Genomic DNA, 20,915 nt, shown 5'->3' on the forward strand with positions numbered 1-20,915 from the left:
CCCCCTTCCCAGCAGCCCCTGCTCCCAGCCCCCCCTTTTCCTCCCCGGACTACACGTCCCGTCATGCCCGGGCTTAAAGCGGCTCTGCCACCCCCCGCCCCCGCCCCGAGCCCCGCAGCTCGGCCCTGGGACCCCCGGGGGGGTCGGTCTGCCGCCCCCCACCCCCCAGCCCCGTGGGTACCCCCCTCCCTGGGCTGCACAGGCGGTGCGGTGACACCCAGGGGATGAGGGGGATGGGGGTCTCCCGGGCAGGAAGGCTCCCAAGAGAGGAGGGTCCCCAAGGGATGAAGGCTTCTAGGAGAGGAGGGTCCCCAAGGGATGAAGGTTTCCTTGGCAGGGGTGTGCCCAGGGGATGCTTTTCCATACTCGGGGAGCGCAGGGAAGGGGGGTCCCCAGCGGCTCTCAGGGCACGGTGCTGCTCAGAATGAGGACAACAAGGGGACAGTGCTACCTGGGGAACGGGGATCTCCAGGGGATGGTGGTGCCCAGGTGATGGACACACACAGGGGATGGAGGACAGTGACACCTGGGACTGCTGGTGGCTGTCCCCACAGACCCCGACGGACCCCCCAGGACCTCCTGCTGCCGCTGGTCCCCACAGCCTCGCGTCCCCACAGCCCCCAGGGATCCCCCCGGTCCCTGAGTCACCCTGGGGCCCTCCTCCACTGCCTGGCGGTCCCAGCGTGGCGGGGCAGCAGCAGCGTGACGGCCCCCCCGCCCCTCCCCGCCTGTTCCGTACACTTTATCCTCAGCAAACACGGCACGGCCGCGGCCCCCCGCAGCCGTCTGCCCGCGATAAGGCCGTGGCCGAGCTTGCCTGCCCCCAGCCCGTGGGGCTCGGCCATCTCAACACCACCTCATGTCCCCAGATCCCCCTGCCCGAGGCTGCCTCGCAGCCCCCATCGCAGTGGGGAAACTGAGGCAGGGCTGGAGTTTGCTTGCGGCCCCTCTGGAGCGCATGGACAGGCACCCCTCGCACTCATCACCAGCTCCCTGCCCCCTGTGAGGTGCCCCCAGGGCCACCACAGGTCTCTCTGCACTGCCCCAGGAGGGTGGGGACCCTGTGCCCTGTGGCAGACCCTGATTTGGGGGGATTTGGGGGGATTTGGGATTTAGACGGGCTGTGCTGCTCTTGAGGCGCAGACACTCAGCTGAAACACTCTGGATACAATTCATCCCTCTGCTCTGCTGCAGAGACACTTAATACAGCCCCAAATCAGCAGTGGTGCCCCCCCAGGACCCCCAGGAAGGTGATGACACCCAGCACCTCCATCCCCAGCATTGAACACCCCCACGGGGCAGCACCCACCACCAGCTGGGGGGGTCTGGACGGCCCCACGGGATCAGATCCTTCACACCCCACCAAACACCCGTCACCAGCCATGTGCCCCCCAGCAGGACGTGCCAGCAGAGCTCCCAGTGCCCCCGTGGGAATGGGAAGCCCCCCACGCTGGCCCCCGCTCGCCCCTCGCCTGCCCCCGGCGCTGGGAACGGCCCCGGCCCCTTCCGGCCCCCCCGGCCCCGGGCCGGAGGCAGCTGTGCCGGGGCGCCCTGCCAAGGCACCGAAGCCTCGACGCCTTCCCCCCCATCCCGGCCGCCCCCGCGGCGCCCCGGGGAGCTGCGACCCCCCGAGCTCACCCTGCCACCCTGCCAGCACCCCCAGCACCCCCTGCCCCCTGACTTTGGGGGTGCCGTGCCAAAGGGGGGGGTCCAGCAGAGCCTGGAGACCCCCGTGGTGTCTGTTCCCCGGCCAGCTGTGGGAAGTGGCCCCCCCTGCACAGGAAATCCCTCCTCATGGACAGGGCTGCCCCCGGCGGGACCCCCCCCTGCTGCCGGGGTGTCCCCCCCGCTGCCGGGGCCCCTCGCCGGCTGGGCAGCGCTGCTCGCCCGCCTAATCCCGGCCCCGGCACGGGCGGATTTGCTGCGCCCCGGCCCCATGAATGATTAACCGGGGAATTAAGGGGCCGCGAAGCTTCCCCCCCGATCCTCCCCGGAAAATGGGGGCAGTGGGTGACTGAGCCCCCACCTCAGCCCCCTGGGGGTCTTCACCTTGCTCCCGAGCCTTGGGGGTTCCCCTGGGGGTACTGACAGTGTTGGGGGTGCTGAGGCAAAAGTTTTGAGGGGGGGCTGGGAGTGTTCTGGGGATGTTGGGGTTGCAGGGGGGTCTGGGGGTGCTGGAGGGGTTGGGGGCCTATTGGGGGCCTTCTGAGGGGTTGGTGTGCTGGGAATACTGAGGGGGGGGGCGCTGGCAGTTCTGGGGGGCTGCCCCCCGGCCTTGCTCCCCATCCTCCCGTTGCCATGGCAACGGCTGGCACCATCCCTGGGGATATTTTTAGCTGCTGGTGCTGCAGGAAGGGGGTGGGGGGCAGCCCGGGCCCATGGCTGTGCCACGTGTGTGCACACACGTGTCTGCAGCACACGGCCGTGCACACCCGCGTGTGCCCACCCCTGCGCTGGGCCCTGTGCGTGCAACACCTGCCCGGGGGTGCTGGTGTCTGCACACGTGTGCAAGAACACACTCATGCACACACACACAGAGTCCTGTGCATCCACACGTGTGAACTCACCTGCCTGTGTGTGTGCACACATTTGCACACCTGCACACACACACACAGACGTGCTGGGAGACCTGTGCTGCCACCCTAGAGCCTTTGCACACTCACCCCTCTGCACCATGTTTGCACATCCCTTGTTTTCACACTCACCCCCTGTTTGTACATCCCCTGTTCTTACACTCACCCTTTGCACGACTCCTCCTTTTCACATATGCATCATATTTGCACCTTCCCCCCATGTTTGTACCCCCCCACCTTTCCACACCCCTGCTATTTGCACACCGCCCCTGTTTGCACACCCCAGTGTTTGCAACCCATTTTCACCCCGTGTTTGCACACACACCCTATTTGCACGCTCACGCCCGGTGTTTTCATAGTTCAAGTCCTACCTCCACACTCAGCCCCACGTTTCGACACACACACACACATCCCGCGTCAGACCGCTCTCCCCCGTTTGCTCACCCACACGTTGTTTGCACTCTCACCCCGCTGTTTGCACACTCGCCCCCCGTTCCCACCCACCCTTTGCACACTCACTCCCGCCCCCGCCCGGCCTAGCCCGTGCGAACTACAACTCCCATCACCCCCCGCGCCCGCCCTGCCCCGCCGTCCAATCAGCGTGCGGTTTGTTGGGAGGTGCTGCAATGGCGGTGCCCAGGCGCTGAGGGCGGCGCCGGGCCGCGGTGAGGGGCGGTGGGACCCGCAGGCACCGAACCTCGGGGGCTCCGGGGGGTTCCGAGGCGGCTCCGAGCTCCTCCAGGCCCGGGGAGCGGGCAGACCCCCAGCTGCAGCCCTCCGAAACCACTGGGCCGCTTCCCTTCGCTCGCCGGCCCGTTCTGGGGTCAGGGCCCCGTCGCCCTCGCCTTGAGCTGTCCGTCCGCAGGGTGACCATGAAGGTGGTGAACCTGAAGCAGGCCATCCTGCAGGCCTGGAAGGAGCGCTGGAGCGACTATCAATGGGCCATAAACATGAAGCGGTTCTTCCCCCGCGGAGCCACCTGGGACATCCTCAACTTGGCAGGTCTGGGGGGAGGCGAGGGGTTCTCCCTTCTTACTGGGCACACTGGGCTGTTTTAGGGGTCCCCACGCGTGTATTTGGGTGTTTCCCCCAGTGTTCCCCCCCTTTGGGGTATTATGGGGTGCCTGTTGCATTTTGCTCCCCCCGCCCCCCCTTTCCTTCCCACAAATTCCCATTCCCAACCATGTCAGCCCATTCCCAACTGTCCTGAAAACTGGCTCCGTTTTGGGGTCATTCCCTCCTTTTTCCCCATGGGAGGGCTCAGGAGTCAGCACAGCGTAGCTTTTGGGACAAGAGAAGCAGCTTCGAGTTGAGCCAGGAGAGAATTAAGTTGGGAATGAGGAGAAATTTCTTCATTGAAAGGGTGGTTAGGCATAGGAACAGGCTGTGGTGGAGTTACCATGTGGATGTGGCTCCAGGGGATTTGGGTTATGGTGAGATGCTCCTGGAGGTCTTTCCAGCCTTAATGATTCCCTGATTTCCTGATTCTAGCACTGCACAGGAGCCAGGTGCTGCTCCCAAGGCTGCTTCCCAGCCCAATTCAAGGGCATTTCACAGAAATCCTGCCAAAAGCTAGGACTGGTTTAAAGATTTGCCAGGCTCTCCTGCTAATTATAGAAACTTGGTGCTGGGATTTTCCCTGTGCAGCAAGTCCCGGGATAAATAAACAGAGCTGCTGCTCCAGGGGGTTTAAAGGAACCAGCCCCACACAGGCAGCACCTCTCACTCCTCTGAGTGTGGGGATCTTTCCCCTGTGCATGTTTTCCCCTTCTCCCCATCCTCCCATTGGGTTTTCTGTCAGTGCCTGTTTTTTGTCACACCCCGTCCCCGCTGCTGAGCTGCCCCTGCTGGGTTTGTCATCTCCGAGGTGTGGCTGGAGGGGCCAAATGGAGCTGTGGCTGTGGGGAGAGGGATTTGCTGGGGGTGGATTTGCTGGGGGTGGGGGTGGTTGGCTCGAGGGCCAGCCCTGCTGCTGCCCAGCTGGTCCCCAGGGCTCCCAGGTGTCTGTTGCCACCCTGGTGGCACCGGCTCCTGCTCCTCTGGCAGCGAGGCCTGCGGGGTGCTTGGCTTGGCCTCATCTGTGTATCCCCAAAAACAGCCACAGAGAGGATAATTCCCTATTATTTCTGCAGGAATGGGTTTCTCCTTGCCCACATTTAGCCAGGGCTCAGTGGTTTCTTTGGGGCAGCTCCTGTGCCAGGAGGAGAAGGATCTGTGTCCCCTTTTCCTATTGGGAGCCACACAAGCAGGATGCTGGCCCTGACTCTGAGCATTGTTTGCACCCAGGGAGAGCCCATTCCCGAGGTCCTGATGGCTGGAACATCAGCTCCCTTCCTCACCACAGCCCCCAGAGCTGTCCTTTCCCAAGCTCAGCTTGGAAGTACAAAGGAGGGAGAGCTGGCACGAGCTGCCAGGATCACGGCAGGCCCTGGCAGATCGCTGCTGACACGTCTGCAGCAGGGAGCAGCATGTGGCTGGCTCATGGTGACACTCTGGGATGGGCTGGGGAGGGGATGGCTGCCACCAGCCTTCTGTCCTCATCCCAGAGCCTCTTGGCCCGAGATTCAGCCTTGGAGTGACACCCAGTGAGTCTCCTGCACTCAGGATCCGGTGGTGCCTCCTCCTCCTCGGCTTTGGGGTGACAGCTTCCCACCCGGCTGCTGCTCCCCCTTTTACATCTGGGTGCTCTGACCTACTTGCAGGCTGCTCTGCAGCCCGGGGCCTGCTCAGGGAGGTGCTTCCTGCACTCTGCCATGGCTCAAATGGGCAATTAAAGGCTTGGCTGAGCAGATGGGACGGGCAGAGCCCCTCAGGCCACCAAGGGCCAGACGGGCAGGGCTGCGCCCAGTGCAGGGGACTGGTGGCCCCAAGCTCAGCCCCAGGTGCCTGGCTAAAAGACACTCAGTGGAGGCTGCAGGAGCCTCCTGGCAAGAAGTGGGAGGGAGGAGAATGTGGAGAGCAGCAGCAGCAGTTTCGGGGCTGGAGCAGGAGGCTGCGAGCTCTGCCTGAATTATTCAGGGATTAGAAAGTTGTGGGATTCAGTGAATTTAGGAGAAAGCTGGTTTGGAGCCTCTGTGGTTGGTACAGTTGGACTTTGCCAGCTTCCCTGTGGGATGAGGGGAGAACAGAGCATGTGTGTGTGTCCCCATGTGCTGACCTGGGACCCTCTTTCCTTGCAGAGGCTCTCCTGGAGCAGGCCATGATCGGGCCATCCCCAAACCCACTCATCTTGTCCTACCTGAAATATGCCATCAGCTCCCAGGTAAGGACCTGCTGCTGCTGCTGGGGGTCACCTTGCAGCCTCAGTGAGGTTGGGCAAAGCAACTGGAGTGTTGGTGGTGGGCAAGCACCCCAAACCCCCATGTGAGCCTCTCTGGGGCTGGGGCAGACACCCCAAACCCCTATGTGAGCCTCTGCTGGGCTGGGCAGACACCCCAAATCCCCATGTGAGCCTCTCCTGGGCTGGGCAGACACCCCAAACCCCCATGTGAGCCTCTCCTGGGCTGGAGCAGGCACCCCAAACCCTCATGTGAGCCTCTCCTGGCCTGGGCAGACACCCCAAACCCCCATGTGAGCCTCTCTGGGGCTGGGGCAGACACCCCAAACCCCCATGTGAGCCTCTACTGGGCTGGGCAGACACCTCAAACCCTCATGTGAGCCTCTACTGGCCTGGGCAGACACCCCAAACCCCCATGTGAGCCTCTACTGGCCTGGGCAGACACCCCAAACCCCCATGTGAGCCTCTCCTGGGCTGGGCAGACACCCCAATCCCCCATGTGAGCCTCTCCTGAGCTGGGGCAGGCAGTGGAGGGCTCAGTGTGTGCCCTGGGCAGGGATGTTTCCATAAATAGCCTCTGCCATCACCCAGGGTGGCAATTCTGCCCCCCAAGAGGCTCTGCACTCGCTGTGTGCTCCACAATTCCATATCCTGGCATTTAATATCGCCTAAAGTTTGTGTGAAATGCATCAGCCATCACCTAAAAATGTCTGTTTGGATTTGTGCCGGGTCAGTGCCCCAGCCCTGGCCCCGTCTGCGGTGACAGGCAGCGGGGCCGTGCCCTGACCTTGCTGTTCCTCAGCAACGAGCCCCTGTGACACCACGCTTGTTTTGGCTTTCTCTCTTGTAGATGGTGTCTTATTCCACGGTGCTGATGGCCATCAGCAAGGTAGGGCTCTGACAGGTGCTCTCAGAGGGTTCACTCTTCACCCACAACCCCACAAATCCCTTTCCCTCCCAACAAACTCCCACCAAATATAGGTCAAGTGGAAAGCGACGGCCCGGGCTGAGTCAGCAGCAGGCAGCCGGCGCAGATTAACGCCCAAGCCTTTCTGTGTCCCCCTGGGGATGGGCTGCCGTGGGTCCCAGGGGGTTTTGGGGGTGTCAGTGCCTTGTCCCTCTGCCCTGGGGGGCCTGGCAGGCTCCTGCCTGTGTGTAACCTCATCCCAACTGCTGGAAACCACATCCCGCTGTGGTCGGTGGTGCTGGCAGCGCTGTGGGGATCAGAGCTGGCCATGGAGGAGCTGGGCCACAGCCACACACCACACTCAGCTGTGCTCTGTGTCCCTGTGCTGCTTCCATGGGGACACTGAGCGCCCTCCATGGCTGCCTCTGGTGTTGGGATGCTCCTCACAGGCTATGACAGACCGCCCCCACTCTCCTCCTTGTCAGGGTCACCTCAGGCCCCCTACTCAGGGTGACCAAAGCAGGAATGACTTCAGGGAGAATGATTTCTGTTGTTATTATGGGGATGGGAGGAGAATTTTGCTGGCAGTCAGCATTGAAAATTTTGGGGGACTGCAGATTAAGCTTGGAGCTGTGCCATGAAGCCCTGGCGAGGTGGGGACCCCTCCAGGGGTCCCAGCACCGATCCGGGGAGGGGAGTAGAGCAGAGCCCAGCCCAGCTCTGCTCCGAAGGGCTCGGGCTCGTTGCTGTTAGCCCGTGCCTCGTCTCTGCCCGTTCGGAGGGGCGGGCACAGCGCTGACCTTGACAGCCGAGCCTTCCTCCTTCAGCGCAGCGTGGGCCCAGCGCGGAGCTGCGGGCAAGCTCCGGCCCGGCGGGGCTCCCCATCTGCTCCGGGAGGAGGCGGGGGGGCCGCGCTTCTGCTGCCCCCCGCCCCCAGCCCCGCGGCCGGCCGGGCTGTTGGCGCTGCCAGCCCCGCCGAGCCGGGGGTGGGCTGGCGTCCGGCCACCACAGCCCCGGCCTGAGGCTGCGGAGAAAACCCAGCCCCGGCCCTGCTGCCGCGGCCCCACCGCCTCTCACAACCCCGGGAGGGCACGACCTGGCCGACAGACAGTCCTGACCTACTTCTCATTCAAGTGGCTTCTGGGCAGCTGCCAGGGGGAGTGTCCTGTGGCCGCAGAGCCTGGCCCGGCCCTGGAGGAAGGGCTTGAGCTTGTGTGGAGCTGCCGGAGCAGTCCCCATCTGAAGCCTCTCTGTGTTGCCCCGCTCTAGTTCGATGACTTCTCCCGGGATTTGTGTGTCCAGTCGCTCTTGGAGATCATGGACATGTTCTGTGACCGCCTCAGGTACTGTGTGGTGTTCCAGCACTGCCAGCTCTGCCCTGGCTGTGCCATGGGCAGAACCAGGAACCAGCAGAGCCTGGGAGTCCTGTCTGATCCCAGAATACTCACCCTGGCAGAGGAAGGCAGGTTCCCCCTCCAGCTCTGTGTCCCTTACCAAGTTGCTGCCTCGTGAGTGCCAGCACAGGGACAGCAGAGGGAATCCAAACCCCACCAGCTTTGTGGGAATCTGCCAGAAAACCCCCCCTATTCTGAGATAAACCTCACTGTGGTTTTCTTTCCCAGTTCAGCTGGATGGGGTGGGTGTAAGACCCCCATGGTCCAAGGGTCTCTATTTCCTTTCCCTCTGCACCTTCCCAGGCCCCAGCTGCATGTCCCAGTCTGGTCCTGCCCTAGGCACTGCCTTGTTTTTTTCCTTTATGCTTTTCCGCTGGTGTTGCAGGACCCAGGGGAGTCCAGACAATTCAGGCCACAAAAACTTTTTTAGAAAGCTCAGAAATCTTCCTGTTAACCCCTGACAGCCTCTTCTGGGAGGCAGGAGCGTGTGGCAGGGACAGTGAGAGGAGAAGGAGGATGAGGAAGGCTCTTCAATGAGATGAAATGAAGCAGCAGCAATGAATATGCATCAGTGGCAGATGTTGACAAGGAGCTGTCGCTGGCCAACTGCAGAGCCAGCCCTTAATCCTCTCCTGCCCGCTCTGATCCTCTGCTTAATTTGATCAAAACTTCTGGCCCCGATGATTTGTGCATCAGGAGGGGAAAGCGTTCACCTCTCGCAGCGCGCTGATCAATGCTGAGCCTCCCTTAGCAAGATAATTTGATTAAAAGCTTGGAAAGTTTCCCTGTAGTGGAGAGGCCAGCGAGGAGGCTGCATGGTGGGGGCTGGGGGTGTCTCCTTCCCCCTGGCACAGCAGGAATTCTGGTGGGATGAGCAGATTGAGATCTGCAGCAGAGGAGCGGGCTGGGAGCACAGGACCTGGCTTTGGGTTCTCCAGCCTACCCAGTGTCCGTGCCTCAGTTTCCACACTCACACTGAGCATATTCCCACTTGTCTCCTGTGCCAGCTGCCATGGCAAGGCTGAGGAGTGCATCAGCCTGTGCCGGGCGCTGCTGAGTGCCCTCACCTGGCTCCTGCGCTGCGCCACCTTCTACGCCGAGAAGGTGAAGGATCCTCTGGAGCAGGCGGCGGCAGAGAACCAGCTGAAGATGTGCCTGGAGAGGCTGGAGAAGGTGCTCAGCAGCACCAAGAACCGTGCCCTGATCCACATTGCCAAGCTGGAGGAGACCTGTACGTCCCTGTCCCTGCATGCTGGCCCTGGAGAGATGTCATTGGCACCTCTCCCTTCCCCCTGCCCGGCTCCTGCCGCATTGTCCCTGCGGCTCCAAGCCCATCCATCTTCCAGCCCTGTTGCTGGAACCGTCTCCTCCCTGGCTCTGTGCCACTCTCTGCCCCCTCCCCTACGTGCTGCCTTTGGAAGAGGAGCAGAATTAATGTGAAGGCTGCGGGAGCTGTTCCTGGGTGTGCTGTGCTCCCACAGCCTGGCACAGCCCCACGCCTTCATCTCTGTCTGGCCAGGAGGCTGTGCCAGGCTGGGCTTGGGGTGGGACCTGCTGGGAGCACACAGACCCCTGGGTTGGGCTCTCATCACTAGTGGGGACTCCCAGCCTCTTCAGCCTGTCTGGGCTGCTGTGGGCCTTGGAGCTGGCCTGCTTGGTTCCCCATGTGTCCCCTCACTGAATCCCTGCCTTCCCTCCCCAGCCTCCTGGAGCACCGTGGAGCAGTCCCTGGTCAAGCTGGGAGAGAACCTGAACAACCTTGGCAGCTCCCCGCTGCGGAGCCAGGCTGATGACTGCGTGTCCCTCATCAAGAGGTGGCTGTGTGCTGCTGCCCCATGGGCTCAGGGGGTGAAATGGGTCTGAGCCTCACTCTGAGTCCCCCAAACTCCTCAGAGGCTCCTGCCTGCCTGCACACTGGCTCCCTGCTCCCCATCCCTTCCCTGCTCCAGCAGGGGCTGCCCAGAGGAGAGAGGACAGAGCTACTAGTGACTTGCTGCAGGAGAGTCTTACCCAGGGGTTACTCCTCTGGTGACCCTGAGACCTTTTACTATCCCTCAGCTGCTCTGGCCCCACCAGGGCTGCTGTCCCTGCTCTGGATCCCCCTGGAATTGCTCCCAGGGCTCGAGGGCTTGGCTGAGCCTTGGAGCTCCCAGGTGTTCCAGTGTCCTGCCCCGGGGCAGCAGAGGTCAGGGGTTTAGCCAGGGAATGGGAGTGGGACAGGAGGAGCAGGAATCTGTCCCTGCAGGGCTCCAGTGACCCTGGGCTGTCCTTTTCCACCCAGCATCCCCACCATGCTCTCAGTCCACTCAGAGCAGCTGAACAAGACAGGTTTCCCCACCGTGCACGCCGTGGTGCTGCTGGAGGGCACCATGAACCTCACAGGAGAGACCCAGCCCCTGGTGGAGCAGCTGATGATGGTGAAGAGGATGCAGGTACAGAAGTGACAGTGTGTTCTGCTCAGGCAGCCTGGGGCTGTGGGGCCAGGCCATGTGCCTTCCCCGTGCTGGTCCTGCTCCAGGGGAGCAGCAGGAGCCCATCAACACCTCAGCAGGGCTTTGGCTGTGGTGGGGGATGTGCTCTGCTGCCAGCCCAGCACTGGGAGGGTTTGTGTGTGTGCCCCACAGCGCATCCCCTCCCCTCTCTTCGTGCTGGAGATCTGGAAGGCCTGTTTTGTGGGCCTCATCGAGTGTCCTGAGGGCACAGAGGAGCTCAAGTGGACAGCCTTCACCTTCCTGAAGGTAGGGCCCAGCCCAGCACCAAATCCCTGCCTGCTGCTGTCCTTTCCCTGCTCCTGCTGAGGTCTGAGCTTTGCCAGAGCAATCAATCCTTCTTTCTTGTAGTGTGCTCCTTAGGGTGCCCTCACCCCACAGTGTGTCCCTTGGGGTGCCCACACCCCACAGTGTGCCCCTCGAGGTGTCCCCCACCCCACAGTGTGCCAGTCACCCCACTGTGTGTCCCTTGGGATGCCTTCCAACCCCACAGTGTGCTCCTCACCCACTCAGAATTCCCTTTGGGTTACCCCCACACCCCAAAATGTGCCCCTTAGGGTGTCCCACTCCTCACAATGTGGTCCTCAGGGTGGCCCCCACTCTCCACAATGTGCCCCTTGGGGTCCACCCCACCTGAGCCCACTCCAGCCCTCCTGTCACCCCCTGAGCATCAGCTTTGCTGTCAGGAGCCTGTTTTTTGGCCCAGCCTCATTTTGTTTGGCAGAGTGAGTTTTCCTGAGAGGTTATGGGGAAAATGTGGCTCCAGGTGATGGTGGAAGGACACTGCAGAGGGGAGCAGGGGCACAAAGTCCCCCTGCTCCAGAAATGCTGCTTTCCTGGGGCTGGGAGAGCAGCTGTGTGCAGCTCTGTTGGTGTGGGCTGGTGCTGCTGGGGGGTCCCAGCAGTGGAATGGGGTCTGCCCTCATGTCACTCTGTGCCCTGTGTCTTTCAGATGCCCCAGGTGCTGGTTAAACTCAAGAAGTATCCCCAAGGGGACAAGGTGAGACTGATGGTGCCTGGCCTGCACGGGGAAATGTTCCCTGTCCCAAAAACCTTCCCTGATGGAGCAGGTGGGGACAGGGGGAGGTGGGCCTGTGGTGAGCTGAGTGCCTGGCTTTGTGTTTGTCAGGATTTCACTGAGGATGTGAACTGTGCCTTTGAGTTCCTGCTGAAGTTGACCCCTCTGCTTGACAAAGCCGACCAGCGCTGCAAGTGAGTGAGTGCTCAGCATGGCCACAGCTGCCACAGCCACCCTGTCCTCAGTGTGGGCAGCTGGGGCAGCTCCTGGCAGGGCTGGGTTAGTTTCTGATCCCATTTCTTCTTCCTGAGGAGCTGCTGCTGCTGCCACATGAGGCAGTGAGGGTGTGACAGCTGAGTCACGTGTGTGACACCCAGAGCTGCCCTGGACCCTGCAGCACCCTCGGAGGGGTGGGACAGGGCCAGGAGGGCAGCTCATGATCCCCCTGCCCTGTGGCACTGTCTGGGGTGACAGGAATGCTGTCCTTGGGGCTCCAGCTCTCCTCTCTCTTCCAGCTGCAACTGCATGAGCCTGCTCCTGCAGGAGTGCAGCAAGCAGGGGCTGCTCTCCGAGGCCAACATGAACAACCTCATCGACAAACGGTACAGCCACCCCACAGTCTGGGGAACCCCACAAGGGGGGCTCAAGCACCTGGTTTTGGGGGGGGAGCATGAGGGAACAGCTGTGCTGACACTGGGGGACTGTGACTGGGACATGGTGACCTGGGGGGACGGGATGCTGCTTTTGGGACAGGCTGAGTCTGTCCCCTCAGAGAGGCAGCTGGTGGTGGCCTGAGGCAGTGGCTGTCCCTTGAGGGTGCCATGGGTGGAGAGAGGGAGGCAGGGTGATGGATTCTACACACTGGCCCTTCTTTGGGGTCCCCCAGGGCTGCAGACAAGGAAAACTCTCCGTCCCTGAAATCGGCCGAGAACGCCAACATCCAGCCAAACCCTGGGCTCATCCTGAGGGCTGAGCCCACTGTCACCAACATCCTGAAGGTCAGTGCCCTTCTGCAGCCCTGCTGGTCTGGCTGGGCTCAGGCCTGGAGCCCTTTGCCAGCAGCATCAGTCTAACCAGGCAGCCAGGGTGCTTGGGACGCACTGGATTTCTCCCTGCCCTGGGGTGGAGCTGTGGAGGAATCACTGGAGCCTTGCTGCTCCATTGTGGAGATGAGGAGCTCCCCTCCTCCTTCCCAGGAAGCTGGAGGAGCTGTCAGGTGGCATGTCATCAGTGCCAGCAGCCTGAGCCCAGCCAGCTCTGCCCGTCCTGCTCAGCTGCTCTCTGTATCTCCCCGTCTCTGTGTCACTCTGGTTGTTTTGCTGCTACTGAGTGACAGGGGATGCTTTCCTGCTGGTGGCAGGGGCTCAGAGGACTCCATCCCACCTCTCCCAAACCCAGCAGGTCCCTGCTCCTCGAGGTCTCAGGGACAGCTCTTGCAGCTGGTCAACTTTGTACCCTTAAAGCTGGAGTTTGCTGCTACTCTGTAGCACACGTCCCCATGACTTCCATTTCCTCTTACTTTTTTGCTTGTAGACCATGGATGCAGATCACTCCAAGTCCCCTGAGGGCCTGCTGGGGGTCCTGGGTCACATGCTGTCTGGGAAGAGCCTGGACTTGCTGCTGGCAGCAGCAGCAGCCACTGGGAAGCTGAAATCCTTTGCTCGGAAGTTTGTCAAGTGAGTGTCCACCTTGGTGGCACTGTGACTGGTGACCAGGGGGCTCAGGGGAACAGGCAGCCCCTTGAACTGCCCTCTAGACAGGGCTGGATGTGCCTGTGGAGCACTGGGGAGGGCTGGGATCTCAGGGATGCTGCACCCCACAGCACCCCATCTTTGCATGAACAGGACAGAGAATTGGAGCCAGGCTGGTCTGGGGTGTTCAGAAAACTGAAGGCTGTGGCCGAGTCCTGCATCCAGGGCAGTGTGTCCCTGCCTTCTGCAGACACACGTGTCCTGCTTAGTGCACACACAGCAGCACACACATGGGGCTGTGTGATGGGCTCCCCCAAGGTGGCTTGGGGGGTCTGTTTGGGGGTCTGTGCTCTGAAACACCCACAGAGCTGGCTCTGGGGAGAGCCCCTTGGTGTGGGGTGAGCAGCTTGGCTGGACCTGTGTGACCACAGGGAGCAGAGACAGGGAGGAGATGACGTCCCTGTGGTGCTGGAGGGTGTCTGCAGAGCTGGGCCTTGCATCTCCTGCCCCTCTGTGCTGGGCTGGAGTTTGGGGGGATTCTGCAGGCCAGGCAGCCCCCTGCTTGTGTCAGGGCTGGGAATTGTCTGGTTGGACTGCTCATGCTTTGCTGCCACTCTCTGCCCCTCCAGGCTGAATGAATTCACCAAGCAAATCACCGGGGAAATCTGTGAGTGCGTGTTCGTCCGTGCGTGGGGTGATTGGAGCTGTGCCCCCCCTGCTGGGGTGCTCTGGGGCCTGGCTGGGTTAAACTGGGACTGGCTGTGGCACCAGAGCCAGCTGAGCTGTGCCAGGCCCGGCTGGGGGTGCTGGCAGGGAGGGGCTCTGTGCCACCAGGGATTTGGGGACACGCTGCCTTCGTGTGTGTGTGTCCATCCCAAATCCGGGGTGTTCCCGTGGGCTCCCTCTCCCCTTGGGAGCCTGGGGGCCCCTTGGCTCCCTCCCTGGAAGGGGTGATGTGTCAGCACAGCCCAGATAAGGACTCTGACTCTGTGTGATGAAACTTGCAGAGTGCTCTGACCTTCCATGGTGAGGGAGGCCCCACTTGGGCTGGGGCTGCCCAGAGGGAGGCCAGAGCTGCTCTGGGGGCTCAAGCAGAGGCAGATGAGGTGGGGGGAGGCACTTGGAACATCCTCTGGGAGGAGTTAGAAACTGCCCCCCTTGTTTGTGGGGTTCTGCTTCTCTCCTCCTGCTGAGGCCAGAGAGCCCCAAGGTCTTTATTTCTCCTCCCTCAGCCAAGAGTGGCCCAGTCCGGGCTCTGCTTTTTGACATCTCCTTCCTCATGCTGTGCCATGTGGCCCAGACCTATGGCTCAGAGGTAAGGATCCTTTGGGGAGGGATGAAGGATGGAATTGGATCCTGTGAGGGAGGGGAAGGATGAGGCTGGATCCTAAGAGGAGCTCTCAGATCTGCCAGCTCAGCCCCTGCGCTGCTGCAGCCTATCAGCCTCCTCTAGTGGCCAGCCTGCCACTGTCCCCACTGTCCCTCCTGTCCCTGCAGCCACTTCATAGCCCAGGGCACAGCACCCGGTGCCTGTCACCTGGAAATCTGTCCCTGGGGCTCTCTCTGGGTGCCAGGTGATGGAGCAGGACTGGCTGTCACCTCCCTGAGGACTTGGGCTGTGCTTCATTGGTGGGATCAGTTGGAATGCTGCTTCCAATGGCCTTGAAGCTCACCAGCCTGCTCCCAGTTTGCCCTTCCAGTTTGGCACTGGTTGGCATGGCCAGGCAGTGTCAGCTCTCCCTGTCTAAGGAGGAACTCCCAGCCCTGCTCAGGAAACCACTTTTGGTTGCATGAAAATTTTCCAGGTTTCGACATCGGCGTGTGCTGGGAGGCGAAACGATACCGAAACCCTGGGAATGCAGAGAGGGGGAGAGAAGGGTCCTGCCCAGCCAGCCCAGGGAGCAGGGAGGGGAAACCAGGCAGGGATGGATGTGCCCAGGGCTGTCCAATGAGATCTCAGCCCCCCCCTCCCAGCCCAGCAGCTTTCCTGCCCAGCTGCTGCTGAACAGATGTGTGAAACTTTTTTGGACACAAATAGTGTCCCCTGGGTGACACAGGCTGAGGGCAGGAAGTGACGTGTGGGGTTCCCAGCTCATGGCCCCCACAGGACCCTCCCAGCTGGGCTGTGTGACCCCAGGGACCCCATGCATGGCTTGGTGGGATGGGGGAACAAGGGACTTGTTTGAGCTGCACACTGTGACCCCGTGGCCACACTCACAGCTGGCCTGGCATCTCTGCTCTGAGCTGGGCTGTGTTCTGCTGGGGAGCACCCTGGTATTAGGGGAAACCACAACCCACAGAGGGGAAACCAGTGCCTCAGAGGGCCTGACCAGTGCCCTGCTGGGGCCTGCCCGGTGTCTGTCCCTCCCTCCGGGCCACAGGGCGGCGCTGTTCCCACGGCCATGAGCACCCCGGGGTGGGGACAGATCCCAGGGTGGGGGTCCCCAGCAGGATTCCCACCTGGGGATGAGGTTGTAGACCCCGTGTTGGTTCCTTTCCAGGTGATCCTGTCAGATTCCAACCCTCCAGGCGAGGTGCCCTTCTTTGAGACCTGGATGCTGACCTGCATGCCTGAGGAGGGGAAGATCCTCAACCCCGACCACCCCTGCTTCCGCCCAGATTCCACCAAGGTGGAGTCCCTGGTTGCCCTCCTCAACAACTCCTCTGAGATGAAGCTGGTGTAAGAGCCCACCCGAGTGCTCACCCTGCCAGATGTGGGGGGAGCCCCCAGCCCCACAGCTGGGTCTGAATCCCCATCTCTCTCCCTGACAGGCAGATGAAGTGGCACGAGGTGTGTCTGAGCATCTCAGCTGCCATACTGGAGATCCTCAATGCCTGGGAGAATGGAGTCCTCAGCACTGAGTCAATCCAGGTGGGGCTGCTGAGGGAGTAGAGTGGAGCTGAGGAGGGGCCAAGGGTCCAGAAGCTCTGGGGTACCCGGTTCTCCTGCCCTGATCGCTCTGGCAGCTGCCTTGGAGCTTGGAAGTGGGAAGCTGATGTGGCTCCAGCCCCTTGTTCCTGCTCCAAAGTGCCCTGTGGGTGGCAGTGGGACTGGCAGGGACAGTGTCACCCGTGGAGGAGAGAAGGGCTTGGACCTTGCAGTCAGGACCCACAGCCCTAGGAGGTGATGGCTGCTCACCCACCTGGCTGTGCTTGTCTCCTCTCCTAGAAAATCACAGAGAACATCAAGGGGAAGGTGTGCAGCATGGCAGTGTGTGCAGTGGCCTGGCTGGTGGCCCATGTCCGCATGCTGGGCCTGGACGAGCGGGAGAAGTCCCTGCAGATGATCCGGCAGCTGGCCACGCCCCTCTACGGGGAGAACACGCTGCAGTTCTACAACGAGCGGTGAGCTCGGGGCCAGGGGCCTGCTCCTGCCCTGCAGCTGTGTCCCAGGGCACAGCTCCTGCCCTGCTTCCCCTTCTCCACTTCCTGATCCTGTGCCATCTCCTGCCCTGCTTCTGCTGCCCAGCTCCATGCTGCCTCCTGCCCCGTTTCCACCTTCCAGTGCCAGTGTCTCCTGCCCTTCTTCTTCTTCCCAGTGCCATGCCATCTTCCCTGTTTTTGCTTCCCAGTGCCATGCCATCTTCCCTGTTTCTGCTTCCCAGTGCCATGCCATTCTCTGCCCTACTGTACCTTCCTGGTGCTGTGCTGTCTCTGTACCCTGCTGTCCCTTCCCAGTGCTGTGCCATTCTCTGTGCCCTGCTGTCCCTCCCCAATGCTGTGCCATTCTCTGCTCTACTGTCCCTTCCTGGTGCTGTGCTGTCTCTGTACCCTGCTGTCCCTCCCCAATGCCATGCCATTCTCTGTACCCTACTGTCCCTTCCCAGTGCCATGCCATTCTCTGTACCCTGCTGTCCCTCCCCAATGCCATTCCATTCTCTGTACCCTACTGTCCCTTCCCAGTGCTGTGCCATTCTCTGTGCCCTGCTGTCCATCCCCAATGCCATGCCATTCTCTGTGCCCTGCTGTCCATCCCCAATGCCATGCCATTCTCTGTGCCCTGCTGTCCCTTCCCAGTGCTGTTCCATTCTCTGTCTCTGTGCCCTGCTGTCCCTCCCCAATGCTGTGCCATTCTCTGTGCCCTGCTGTCCCTTCCCTGTGCCCTGACCCCATCTCTCTGTCCCAGCGTGGTGATCATGAGCTCCATCCTGGAGCACATGTGTGCAGATGTCCTGCAGCAAACGGCCACACAGATCAAATTCCCCTCCACTGGCATGGACACCATTCCCTACTGGAACCTTCTGCCCCCCAAGAAGCCCATCAAGGAGGTTCTGACCAGCGTGTTCACCAAGGTGCTGGAGAAGGGCTGGGTCGACAGCCGCTCCATCCACATCTTCGACACCCTGCTGCACATGGGGGGGGTCTACTGGTTCTGCAACAACCTGGTCAAGGTATGAGGGGGCAGGAGGGAGCCCTAGTGCTGAGCAGGGTGCTCAGGCCAGGAATGGTGGGTCTAGTTTGTATTCCCAGTGTCCTGGGTGTCCCAGGGCTGGGTGCTGGGACAGTTCTGGCACTGGAGAATGGGGCAGGGCCACCTCTGCCCTCCACCCTACAGGAGCTGCTGAAGGAGACAAGGAAGGAGCACACACTGAGGGCTGTGGAGCTGCTCTATGCCATCTTCTGCCTGGACATGCACCAGCTGACACTGACACTGCTGGGCCACATCCTGCCCAACCTGCTGACAGACTCCTCCAAGTGGCACACCCTCATGGACCCCCCTGGGAAGGCCCTGGCCAAGTAAGATCCCAGAGCAATGGAGACTGTCTCCTCAAGGCCTGTCTGGGGAGATGGGGGGATGATCTGTGCTGGGATGAGGATCCCAGCTACCCAAATCCCACCCTGGCTTTGGCAGTGCCAGCAGTTCCCACTCTGGTCCCCATTCCCTGCTGCCCCCTGAGGAGGAGGAGGAGGAGGAGGAGGAGGAGGAGGAGGAAGCTGCTGTGTGCCACACCCCATTGTCAGGTGGGCTGGCAGCACCTGGCTGTGTCCCTGCTCTGTCTCCAGGCTCTCTGTTTGGTGTGCCCTGAGCTCCTACTCCTCCCACAGCAAGGTCCAGGCCTCGGCCCGGCAGAAGAAGAGGCACAGGGAGGACATTGAGGTGTGTCTGGGTGGAGCAGGGGCTGGCTGGGGGCTCTCTGTGCCCAAAAGAAGCAGTGGCTGGGGAAGGTGAGGGTGGCAGGAGTGGGTGGGTAAATCCAGAATCCCTGCCCAGCTTTTCTGGGTTCTCTGAGGCCTTCCAACCTTAAAATTCAGGATTCTCCTTTCTCTTTCCTGGGCAAGGGGCTGTAACAAGCTGCTCAGCATGTGTCCAGCCCAGACTGGGTGAGCAGAGATCAGATCCTGGGCTGTGGGGCTGTGCAGAGCCCAGGGGGGGTGACCAGCCCTGTGCAGGGTGAGGGGCTGGTGGGGCTGACCCCCCTGTCCCCCCAGGATTACATCAGCCTGTTCCCCCTGGATGACACCCAGCCCTCCAAGCTCATGAGGCTGCTGAGCTCCAACGAGGAGGATTCCAACATCCTCTCCAGCCCCAGTAAGTGCAGGAGGGGAGGGGGGATGGCTCCCCTGCCTCCCTGTCCCTTTTGGCTGTGAAATGTGTACTTGCACAAAACCCCTTCCCTTCCCAAACTGACTGGGTGAGGGTTCAGAGCTCTCAAGTGCTTTTTGAGTTATCTTGGAGTTTTTGCATTTGGGAAAAGCTGATTGCTTTATTTTTCTGATCAGAACAACTTAAAAGGATGACATTACCCTTTCCTTTCATACCAGCACAGGAGCTCAGGGGATTTTTGTGTCCCTCCAGCCACCCCTCATGGGACCACAGCTGGAGGTGACATTCCTTGTGTCTGGGGCCAAATCCTGACATTCCAGTGCTGTTAACAAGGCTGAGGCAGAGCGGAGGAGGCCCCTGGTCACATCCCTGTCCCTGCAGTGTCACTGGTTGCGACAGCTCCGGCAGGGATTTGCTGGGGGGTCCATGTCCTGCCCAGTGGATGCTGTCACAGTTCCCACATGCATTGTCCACACTCCTGGGCAGTGAGTCAGGACATTCTCAGGTCATTATTTCTCCCTTTATCCCAAGTTACTCTAGATATTAGTTTTCGACACGTCCATTGACCTTCAGTTTCAGTTTGGTTTCATTGCTGTTGAAATATGGGCTTTTCCCTTTATTTCACTTATCTTCTTTTACCTCCTGAGGCAGTCCCACCTCTTCCCAGTGACATTCAGGACTTTTTTGGGCTATTTGCTGCAGTGATGTGGAAATGCTGCTTCCTGCAGCCACCATGTAACTCATGTGATTCCATGAGAAAAGTGTGGGAGGGCTTTCTTTTTCTGGTGAGCATCCTCAGTGCAGCACAAGGTGGATCCTGCAGATTTAGGCAGGGGCTGTTGGATGTGAGCAAGATCCTTCCCAAAAGGATTCCCATCCCATTGGAACAGACCTGACCCAGTTCTTCCCACAGAAGTGCCCAGCAATGCTTCACATCTGGGCTCAGCTCAATCCTCCTGGTCTGTCCCAGGATTTGCTGCTAGATTTGGATGTGCTTCAGCTCTGATAGCTGCATTGCACCCTGACAGTGAGATGGGAGGGCTGCTGTGCAGCTGTTGAACATCTGGCTCGCACACAGGATGTGTAATGTGTGTGTGTTGCTGCTGTTCTCCTCTGCTCCTGATCATGACACTCACGACACCACGTGTCACACCCCAAAAGCAGCGTGGGAAACCTGCCTGGGCTCTGTGTAGGCTGGCAGAGGAGACAGGGATGGGGCAGAACCACCTGTGCTGTGTTTTTGGGGTGCCCCACTGGCACAGACTGTCAGGTACAGGGGTTCTAAACCTCTTCTGCTCCACAGTTGCCTCATGGCAAAGCCTCTCCCCCTGAGCTTGGTGACCTTGAGTGGCCAGAGCTGGCCAGCCTGGGCACAGTGGCACAGCCAAGGGGGCCATGAGGCTGTTCCTGACTCTGCTCCTGCCCACAGATCGTTCCATGAGCAGCTCACTCTCTGCCTCCCAGCTCCACACTGTCAGCATGAGGGACCCTCTGAACCGGGTGCTGGGTAAGGCGGGGATGGGTCCGTGGGGTCACATCCGACCACTGGGACACCCCCAAATGTCACCTGACTGTTGCTCTCTCCCTGTCCCCACAGCAAACCTCTTTCTGCTCATCTCTTCCATCCTGGGGGCCAAGACAGCTGGCACCCACACCCAGTTTGTGCAGTGGTTCATGGAGGAGTGTGTGGAGTGCCTGGAGCAGGGCAGCCGTGGGAGCATCCTCCAGTTCATGCCCTTCACCATGGTGAGTCCAGTGACACCCCTGTCCCTGCTTGGGGAGTGCCCCAGGGGCCCACAGGATGTGGGACACACTCACCTGTGCTCCTCCTCTGTCCCTGGGCAGGTTTCAGAGCTGGTGAAGGTGTCCACCATGTCCAGTCCCAAAATTGTCCTGGCCATCACTGACCTCAGCCTGCCCCTGGGCCGCCGCGTCGCCGCCAAGGCCATCGCTGCCCTGTGAGCTGGGCTGCTCCAGCCAGGGGGATCCCTGCTCTGGGGGATCCCTGAGGAGCCCAGGGA

The 20,915-nt window shown here is 61.0% G+C and overlaps 1 protein-coding gene across 1 annotated transcript; it reads left to right on the forward strand.

Annotated features, from left to right (window-relative positions):
- The first annotated feature begins 3,175 nt into the window (after window positions 1-3,175).
- MED24 (mediator complex subunit 24) lies at window positions 3,176-20,914 on the forward strand. The gene is made up of 25 exons (XM_054649783.2): window positions 3,176-3,575; window positions 5,753-5,835; window positions 6,701-6,739; window positions 8,027-8,100; window positions 9,159-9,382; window positions 9,854-9,965; window positions 10,433-10,583; window positions 10,776-10,889; window positions 11,593-11,640; window positions 11,770-11,852; window positions 12,174-12,260; window positions 12,545-12,656; window positions 13,192-13,334; window positions 13,979-14,016; window positions 14,582-14,664; window positions 15,851-16,029; window positions 16,122-16,221; window positions 16,519-16,694; window positions 17,476-17,740; window positions 17,905-18,086; window positions 18,354-18,447; window positions 18,780-18,879; window positions 20,324-20,401; window positions 20,492-20,640; window positions 20,740-20,914. Exons 1-25 carry the CDS (start codon window positions 3,446-3,448, stop codon window positions 20,854-20,856), a joined length of 2,961 nt encoding a protein of 986 aa, XP_054505758.1. The 5' UTR covers window positions 3,176-3,445; the 3' UTR covers window positions 20,857-20,914.
- The last annotated feature ends 1 nt before the right edge of the window (window position 20,915 follows it).

Source organism: Agelaius phoeniceus, chromosome 26 (genome assembly GCF_051311805.1).
Source record: "Agelaius phoeniceus isolate bAgePho1 chromosome 26, bAgePho1.hap1, whole genome shotgun sequence".
In the NCBI taxonomy this organism is placed as follows: domain Eukaryota; kingdom Metazoa; phylum Chordata; class Aves; order Passeriformes; family Icteridae; genus Agelaius; species Agelaius phoeniceus.

Bases quoted from the DNA above. Each gene is read 5' to 3' on its own strand.
- MED24 (XM_054649783.2), top strand. From the start codon at position 3,446: ATGAAGGTGGTGAACCTGAAGCAGGCCATCCTGCAGGCCTGGAAGGAG. The intron at 8,101-9,158 runs GTACTGTGTGGT...CTCCTGTGCCAG, and splicing joins ATGTTCTGTGACCGCCTCAG to CTGCCATGGCAAGGCTGAGG. The intron at 12,657-13,191 runs GTCAGTGCCCTT...TTTTGCTTGTAG, and splicing joins CTGTCACCAACATCCTGAAG to ACCATGGATGCAGATCACTC.